This window comes from Galeopterus variegatus, unplaced genomic scaffold (genome assembly GCF_000696425.1).
Source record: "Galeopterus variegatus unplaced genomic scaffold, G_variegatus-3.0.2 Scaffold12500, whole genome shotgun sequence".
NCBI classification, from domain to species: Eukaryota; Metazoa; Chordata; class Mammalia; order Dermoptera; family Cynocephalidae; genus Galeopterus; species Galeopterus variegatus.
This window is the reverse complement of record NW_007738611.1, coordinates 3,200-12,870: the sequence shown is the minus strand read 5'-3', so window position 1 is coordinate 12,870 and position 9,671 is coordinate 3,200. Positions and strand designations below refer to the sequence as shown.

General features: G+C 44.8%; 1 protein-coding gene across 1 annotated transcript in view; it reads left to right on the top strand.

Annotated features, from left to right (window-relative positions):
• The window catches only part of LOC103581175 (von Willebrand factor A domain-containing protein 3B-like), a gene marked incomplete at both ends in the record, with an annotated part of 18,404 nt that extends 9,978 nt beyond the window's left edge, over positions 1 to 8,426 (top strand). Inside the window, 3 exons of the mRNA XM_008563068.1 lie at positions 3,422 to 3,546; positions 4,249 to 4,386; positions 8,326 to 8,426. Coding sequence (XP_008561290.1) covers positions 3,422 to 3,546; positions 4,249 to 4,386; positions 8,326 to 8,426 — 364 coding nt within the window. The remainder of the gene's footprint in view (positions 1 to 3,421; positions 3,547 to 4,248; positions 4,387 to 8,325) is intronic.
• Positions 8,427 to 9,671: the final 1,245 nt, after the last annotated feature.

Genomic DNA, 9,671 nt, shown 5'->3' with positions numbered 1-9,671 from the left:
ACTCTGTTGATTGTTTCCTTTGCTGTGCAGAAGACTTTTAGTTTGATATAGTCCCATTTGTTTATTTTTTCTTTTGTTGCTTGTGCTTTCAGGCTCATGTTCATAAAGTCAGTGCCCAGACCTAGTTCCTGAAGTGTCTCACCTATATTTTCCCTTAGTAATTTTACAGTTTCAGGTCTTATACTTAAGTCTTTAATCCGTTTTGAGTTGATTTTAGTATATGGTGAGAGATGCACATCTAGTTTCATTCTTCTGCATATGGATATCCAGTTTTCCCAGCACCACTTATTGAAGAGGCAGTCTTTTCCCCAGTGTAGGTTTTTGTTGCCTTTGTCAAACATCAGATGGCTGTAAGCCTGAGGGGTGATTTCTGGGTTCTCAGTCCTGCTCCACTGGTCCAAGTATCTATTTTTATGCCAGTACCATGCTATTTTAGTTAGTATAGCTTTGTACTATAATTTGTAGTCTGGTAGTGTTATGCCTCTGGCTTTATTTTTTGTTGTTGTTGTTGTTGTTGTTCAGGATTGCTTTGGCTATTCAGGGTCTTTTGTTGTTCCATATGAATGTTAAGATTGTTTTTTCCATTTCTGTGAAGAATGTCATTGGTATTTTGATGGGGATTGCATTGAATCTGTAGATCACTTTGGGTAGTTTAGACATTTTCACAATGTTAATTCTTCCAATCCAAGAGCATGGACTGTCTTTCCATCTTTTTGTGGAAATTAAACTAAAGAAGTTTAATTTCTTTAGTAGTGGTTTGTAGTTCTCATTGTAGAGATCTTTCACTTCCTTGGTTAAATTGATTCCTAGGTGTTTTATTGTTTTTGTTACTGTTGTAAGTGGCCTTACTTTCTTGATTTCTCTTTCTGTTAGCTCATGATTGGAGAATATAAATGCAATTGTTTTGGGAGCATTTATTTTGTATCCTGCAACATTACTGAAGTTATTAACCAGCTCTAGGAGTTTTTTGATAGAGTCTAGGTTTCTATATGTAGTATCATGTCATCTGCAAATAAGAACAGGTTGACTTCATCTTTTCCAATCTGGATGCCCTTTATTTCTTTTTCTTGCCTGAGTGCTCTGGCTAGTACCTCCAGTACTATGTTAAATAGAAGTGGTGAGAGTGGGCATCCTTATCTTGTTCCTGTTCATAAGGGAAAAGCCTTCAGTTTTTCCCCATTCAGAATGATACTGGCAGTGGGCTTGTCATAGACAGCTTTTATTGTGTTAAGATACTTTACTTCTATACCTAATTTGTTGAGAGTCTTTGTCATGAAGGGATGTTGAATTTTGTGAAATGCTTTTTCAACATCTATTGAGATAGTCATATGGTTTTTGTCTTTGAGTTTGTTGATGTGGTGTATCACATTCATTGACTTTCATATGTTGAATGAACCTTGCATCCCTGGGATGAATCCCACATGATCATGGTGTATAGTTTTTAAATGTGTTGCTGTATTCTGATCGCTAATATTTTGTTGAGGATTTTTGTATCTATGTTCATCAAGGATATTGTCCTGTAATTTTCTTTTTTTTGTTATGTCTTTATCTGGTTTTGGTATTAGAATTATGTTGGCCTCATAAAATGAGTTTGGGAGAGTGGCTTCTGTTTCGATTTTTTTGAATAGTTTAAGGAAAATTGGTATTAATTCCTCTTTAAAGGTTTGATAGAATTCAGTTGTAAAGCCATCTGGACCTGGGCTTTCTTTGCTGGGAGATTGCTGATTACCACTTCAATCTGGTTGCTTGTTTTTCATCTATTCAGGTTTTCTATCTCTTCTTGGTTCAGTCTGGGTAGTTTGTATGTGTCCAGAAACTTATCCATATCTTCCAGGTTTTCATATTTGTAGCTATTCTTATATCAGATAAAATAGACTTTAAACCAAAAAACATAAAAAGAGACAAAGAAAGCCACTATATGATGATAAAAGGATCTATCCAGCTAGAAGACATAATAATCATAAATATGTATGTACCCAATATTGGAGCACCCAGATATATAAAGCAAACACTCTTTGATCTAAAGAAAGAAATAGGCCCTAGTATGTTAATAGTGGATGGCCTGAATACCCTTCTCTCAGTATGGGACAGATCTTCCAGGCAACAAATCAACAAAGAGACACAGGATTTAATCTACACCCTAGACCAACTGGACCTGGCAGATATATATAGAACATTTCACCCAACAACTAAAGAATATACTTTCTTTTCATTAGCACATGGAATATTCTCCAGGATAGACCACATATTAGGTCACAAATCTAGTCTCAGCAAATTAAAAAAAATAAAAATCATTCCGAGTATCTTTTCAGACCATAATGGACTAAAACTGGAAATTAATAAGCAAAACTCTGGAAAAAACACATGGAAACTAAACAATAGGCACCTGAATGCCCTATGGGCCCAAGAAGAAACTAAATGAGAAATCAAAAAATTACTTGAAACTAATGATAATAGAGACACATCATCCCAAAACCTGTGGAATACTGCAAAAGCAGTACTAAGAGGGAAATTTATTGTAATAAACACTTACATCAAAAGAATGGAAAGACTTCAAATAAACGCCCTAACGCTACACCTCAAAGAGCTAGAAAAACAACAATCCAATCCTAAAGGTAGCAGATGGAAAGAAATAATTAAGATCAGAGCAGAACTAAATGAAATGGAGACCCAGAAAACAATAGAAAAGTTGAACAAAAGAAATAGTTGGTTTTTCAAGAAGATAAATGAAATAGAAAAACTATTAACTAGGTTAACAAAAAAAAAAAAAAAGAGAGAAGACCCAAATATCGGAAATGAAAAGAGAGACCTTACAACTGATACCACAGAAATATGAAGAATCGAATGATTATAAACAGCTGTATGACAACAAATTAGTTTGCTTTAGCACTTCTTTTTTCTTTTTTGATTGTACATTTTAGGGAAGCCATAGGGGTGTGTTCAATCTAATATTAGATGACATGCTGATTTGGGAGGGAGTTCAACTTTCCTTTTTACTTTCACAATTTAATGATACCTATTTTTATTTCAAGTATTACAGGTGGGGAAATGGGGCTAAAATAAATGAATAATGAAATCAGATGGTAGGAGGTGTCCAGGAAGAAGATCTTTGAGTCTAGGAACAGCGTTCCCGTGAGGATGGCTCTGGCAATGCAGGTGAACAAGTTCCCGTGCATTCCCTTGGCTCCCACCTCGGCGGGTGCCCCAGACCACAGGATTGCACTTCACCAAGTAGGCATCTTGGTGTTGTTCAAGACAGTAGGCATCATACTGTACCCAACATTATCTGCTGGAGAAATCAAAGGGGCACACAGATCTTAACAGGCAATGTGTTATAACAGCACAGCCAATAGGTTGGGGAAGCCTAAGGGAATGGCCCTTATTTGTCTTCACACGTTACATTTTCTTTAACTCCTTCCAGGGGTTGTGAAGAAGTGTGTGAGCCCCACCCACGCACTGGTGAGCTTCAGGTATGGAGACACCAAGGTTGTGCCCACCTCGTTCATCACGCCTGTGGGGGGTGCCATGCCCTGCCCAATGCTCCAGGTACCTGCTCCACAGTCTCTTCTGGGCCCCCTTTTCACCATCCAAAGGGTTTTGGATAACAGGGCCTGGCAAGGCCACTGTTTGGCCCTTTCCTGAACCCAGGCGGGCTCCTGTGCGGAGCTTGTGCTTGGGTGGGAAGAGCAGAGCCCTTGCTCCAGGGACCCATCGCCTGGCAATTTCTTTGCTCATGAAATCTGCCAGTTCCCTGTTACGGTACTCAGGGCTGCAAAGACTTAATATCATTGCACCCTGAGGCCCTTGTAAGCCCTTTACAAGAAAATAGATGGTTAGGGGAAGGGCATTGCTGTAGCTGCTTCTGTTCTTGACACTTTAATTGCAAAAGATTGTATTATATTATATATAATAACAAGAGCAAATGCTGTGCTTTCCTTGACATTGCAGTCAGTTGACATCAGACTGTGCTGCTGTAGTGCACAGTTATCCCAAACGTTCATCCCTTGGATTAGCTGGACCAGTGTGTTCTCATCTGCTCATAAATTCATAAAAGCTATCCTGGGTCGGGCCCTCCTACCCCTGTCCTCATCCCAGCACCAGGGCCAGGGATCGGGCGCGACACTGAGGGTTGTAATCCGTTGCCGGACACGAAAAAAGACAAAAAGGAAGGAAAAAAAAAAAAAACATTAAACTATCTGTATGATCTATAAGGAACAAATTTATTATAAACTATGTTCTCCTCTACAGGTTGGAGATTATGTGTTTGCCAAAATTGTGATCCCCAAAGGATTTGACTTCTATGTCCCTGGCATTGTCATAGCACTTCCCAATCAGGATGCATCCTCAGAAAAATTGTACACAGTTTTGAAGTGCAACAATCGGAGAGTAAGTAGACTTCCATCTGGAACAGGATTTTCATGCTGGGCAGAACGTGGCTTTTTCCGGGGCAATGCTAGCTCTTTCCTGTCACTGCCAGATGTCGTGAAGGAATGATTTCCCTGGCTGTGTCCTTCACCCTCCTCTCTCACTCCCTGTGGCTGGGATTCCACCTTCACTGAGATCGGCCTGGCCTCCTAATTCCTGTGCCGGGCGGTCTTTGGCTCTCCTTGCCAAACTGAGCTGTGCTTTGACAGCAGAGCAGGCTCTCTGGGGCTCTGCAGCACCCTGTCTCTCACTCCTGTCCTCCTCCTCCTCGGACTGCTCCCGCCTGTGCTCCTCTGCCAGCCCTGCAGATGTGGGCCTCCCCTGGGCCCTCCCAGCCCTGTCCTCCTCTGTGGCCTCATGGCCTGTCTCTCGGGTGAGCCTCCATTGTTGGGGTCCTCCCATGTGCCAGGGGTGACAGCCCCCACTCCCAACCTGAGCTCCAACCCTGCATTCCCAGCTGGGTCCTCCTGGAGAGCTCCCTCCAGGTGAGCCACATCACCTTTCCCCCAGGCGCCTTCCTCCTCCTGCGTTCCCTGTACTGGGGAGTGCCACCACCTGGCTCCCATCTCACACCTGCTTAGGAACGAACCACCACCAGGGTTGGCTGAGAGATGAGGGGACACAGGTAAAGTGGAGCAGAGTGAAAAGAACACAGGCTTTACAGTGAAAAAAAATGAACTGAGCATTCACTCTGCTCTTTAGTGGTTGTCTCATCAGGGCGGGTCGCTTCACCTCTCTGAGCCTCGGTTTCATTGTATGTGCAGTGGGTTTTCTATATATCCATATCTACATCTGTACCGATATCTTTTTCTACTGGAATATCTATGTCTGCCTATACAGTCATGCCACCACATAAATATGTTTCAATCAGCAAATTGCTGCATCTGTGATGGTGGTCTCGTAAGGTTATAGTAGAGCTGGAGGTGTGCAGCAGACCATACCATCTAGGCTTGTGTAAGTACACTATGATGTTAGCACAACGACAGAATCGCCTAAGGACACGTTTCACAGAACGTATCCCTGCCATTAAGCACACATGACTGAATATATAGATAAACACACACACATATATCCTTAAAGAAAATACTGTCATCCCTTGGTATCTGCGGGAGATTTGGTGCCCTCATGGATTCCAAAATCAGGGGAGGCTCAACTCTTAAGTCAGCCTTCCTTATCCTCAGGTTCCACATCTACAGATTCAATCAGCCCCGAGTGGAAAATACTGTATATGTAAAAGCTCTGCGTGTCTGACGCACAGGTATTAGGTAATAGTAGTAATGACGCAGCCCTGGTAGTTAATAGCATCACTTTGAATCTTTTGCCCTCTCATTCCCTGTAGCCCATGAGCGGGAGGGATTTGGTTAACTCTTATCACCTCTAGATCGATTCGCTCATTAGACAGAGGTTTGTTAAGCACCTGTATTTTCTATTGGATTATTTGTCTTATTGATTTGGAGAGTTCCTCTATAGCTTCTGGGTAGTAATTCTTGGTACTACATGCAGCCAATATTCTTTTCCCAAGTCTATGCTTGACTTTCAATTTTGTAATATTTGTTGATAGAGAAACTTTAAAATTTAATATGGTCAAATTTATTCAGCTTGTCCTTTATAAATTGCCCTTTCTGTGTTTTGTTTAAGAAATTTGTCCTTAACAATGTATTTCTCTAAATGTATTTTTTCTAAAAGTTTGAGAAAAATTCTTTATCAGTTTACAAATCTGATTATGTCATTTGCCTGTGTGATGTCCCCCGCCTACACTTCTTGTCACCCTCAAGGAGAATCCCAGCAGGAGCCCAGCCTGTCCCCAGCTGCCCCCGACCTTGACCTCCAGCTAACTGGGAGGTTTGCTGCCTGCTGCTTCCTGAACATAGTGGGCTCTTCCAAGCCCCTGAGCTTGTACCTATTACTGGACTGCCCTCCTTACCTCCTTTCCATAGGGAACTCCTGTCACCCTAAAGACCCACCCCAGTGTGACGTCCTGCTGGGCCCCTCAGGGCTGTCCTGCGCACTGCCCTGCCCTCTTCCTATGCTGGCTTCCTCCCCAAGCACAGCCCCTGATGAAGAGCAGGTTCCCATGATTGTTTTTTAAATCCCTTGAATCAGTCCCATTTCTAATGGAAAATAACATTGTCTTGATGGGCCACTTAACATGCCTGGAAAATAGACTGGCAAGTGAAATAGATTGGTAAGCAAAAAGCAAAGTGACAGTGGCTAACTTTATTAAGCCCTTACTGTGTGCAGCAGGTACAAAGCCAGGTATCTCACATGTAGCGAGCAACTGAGTCCTCGGAACACGGGTGACGTAGGGACTGTTGCTACCCCCATTTTCGGATAAGGAAACTGAATCAGAGAGGTTAAGTCACACACCTGGTAAGCACACAATCTGGCTCCATGGCCTGAACTCCAAACCACTGTGCCCAACCGGCTAGTAGACAGAATACAAATATCCAGTAAATTCTTGACTGTGGCATGAGGTACTTCCATCAGGGAGAGGAGCATAGTAAAGGAACTTTAAGGTTAAGGGCAAAGGGTGACTATCATGGGAGCCGGTGGCCACAGGAGCATTGTATCCCATCTGACAGGCAAGAGGAGAGGGGATGTCTCATCAACCCAGGAAGAACCCCCTGGAGAAAATGGAGTTTCCTGGAGCTGTCTTGACAGCAGGAAAGCAGCAGGGTGGAAGGCGGAACATGGGGAAGCTTTCCTGGCACGTGGCACTATTCTGGGGATATCTACTGTGCAAGGGGGGACAGCAAACCAAGGGACATTTTAAGAGATGTCCCCAGGGTGTGTGGAGAGATGAGGCAGTTGGCCCAGGATCCCTGAGAAAAGACCTCGGAGCCCAGGGAAGCACTTCAGAATTTATCCACAGGACAGGGGGGCCCTGGATGCTGGAGTAGCATGGCCAGGGGAAGGACACTGGAGACAGCTCGATGGAGATTCTGGGAGACCCTATGAGGCTGAGGGTGGGGTATTCAGCAAAGGGGTGGTGGCTATAGTTGTCCAAGAAAGAGATGGCCAAGGCTGAAATAAAGATAAAAAGAAAGGTGGTTATATAAAGGGCTGTTGTAGTGTGTGTGTGCGTGTGCATGTGTGTGTGTGCGTGCATGTGTGTGTGTGCATGTGTGTGTGTCCGTGTGTGTGTGTGTGTGCGTGCGTGTGTGTGCATGTGTGTGTGTGTCCGTGTGTGTGTGCATGTGTGTGTGCATGTGTGTGTGTGCATGTGTGTGTGTGCATGTGTGTGTGTGCATGTGTGTGTGTGCATGTGTGTGTGTGCATGTGTGTGTGTGCATGTGTGTGTGCGTGCATGTGTGTGTGTCCGTGTGTGTGTGTGCGTGCGTGTGTGCATGTGTGTGTGTGCGTGTGTGTGTGTCCGTGTGTGTGTGCATGTGTGTGTCCGTGTGTGTGCGTGTGTGTGTGCATGTGTGTGTGTGCATGTGTGTGTGTGCGTGTCCATGTGTGTGTGCATGTGTGTGCATGTGTGTGCGTGCATGTGTGTGTGTGCATGTGTGTGTGTCCGTGTGTGTGTGTGTGTGCGTGCGTGTGTGTGCATGTGTGTGTGTGTCCGTGTGTGTGTGCATGTGTGTGTGCATGTGTGTGTGTGCGTGTCCATGTGTGTGTGCATGTGTGTGCATGTGTGTGTGTGTGTACGCACACATCTTAAGTGGGCAGACTTGGCAATTGACCAAGAGAAATGACAGAGAGGACTCTGCAAATAAAGGACTTTTATTCAGCAAATAATTATCGAGTGAGGCTCTGAATTTAAACTGCCCTCTTAAGTGTCACACTGAAGAGGATAATGATAGTAGCTTTCATAGTGGGTTGAGCTAGAATAAAATTATATCTGAATTGTGGACATTTCTGATTTAAATTGTGTGAACTCTTTTGGTGTTATTGCAGGAATTTTGCCCTCGGAGTGCACTTATTAAGATCAGCCAAAACAAGTATGCTCTCTCTTGCTCTCATATAAAATCGCCCCCCGTTCAGGAGGATCCAAAAAAGTAAGTGTACCCGATTCTACTAGCCCTTGAATATTCATTTATATCTTTGCACTGTTGATCTGTTTTTGAGTTGAGATCCATGACCTCTAAATACTAGGGTGGAAAAGCAGAGGCGGGAGGCTTCCTGCACAGAGTGCGTTCTGTGATTATTGCCCCTTCAATGTCACACCTTTCACCTGCTGGTTATTCATCCATCTGGCTCCAATTGCAACATTATTTAACTGACCCTTCAGAAAAGCATTCAGTCCTGTCATGAATATGAAGGAATTGTTTCCCTTTTATTTGTAAGGATTTAAACCCTTCTAATTTAGTTGCAGTTGGAACCAATCGCCTGCCTGCCTCTCCCCTTGTTGGGAGGTGGGAGGGAGGTGCCAGTCCTGGCTTACCAGGGGCCAGGTGAGTGTGCGGATGGGTGGGTGTGTGGTGGTTTCCGGGGGCTGCAATGGGGTGAACAAATTTTCATCTGAGGCCATAGGTTTCCTCAGAGCGGTAAAGGTGGATCACAGCAAAGTCAAGAGGAACAAGCTGAGGCCTAAAGAGCATGCAAAACCCAACCCTGGGGCCAACAGGGGCATCGAGTTGGAGTCACAGAGCCATGACCTTGGACTCAGGCTCACAAAAGAGGCGAAGGTGGATTTTGAGCAAGGGTTGGGGAAAGGGATGCAGGACTCATCCTCCATTTCACTTAGAGTTTGCGGCTGTCTTTGGGTGCGAACCTTTGTTCTCCCGTGGCCTTGCCTTCCACTTCTTTGCAGAAACCATCTTCCAGCCTCTCCCTCCGCTTCTTATCCCCCACCTCTGGGCTTGTGAAAACTCTGTCTTTCCCTCAGTGTCAAAGCATTAGTGTCCCCCTACCATCCAAGGCTGATCTGCCCACCAGGCTCTGGAGGCCCGTCACCTGCTGCCCCGGGGCCTTGCTCCGTGGGTTATCCCTGGACTCTCCTCTCCTCTCTCTTGGGCTCCTGTCCCTTGAGTCCTTCACCTCAGCAAAATCCCAGGCTCGCCTCCCCTATTTGCACACGTGTGTGTTGCACACACGCACGCACACACACTCCTGAGTACATGTGGCTGCCCTGGTTCTGCAGTGTGGACTGGCACCTCCTTCCCTGCCCACCAGGCTCCGCGGGCAGTGCACGGACTTGGTGTCTCCCCTCTCTTGCCTCCTAGTCACTCCCCAGCCCTGGGGGACTGGCTTCTACTCTTAGGTGGGAGAGGCCGCTCAGGACGACTCACAGGCTGGATCCA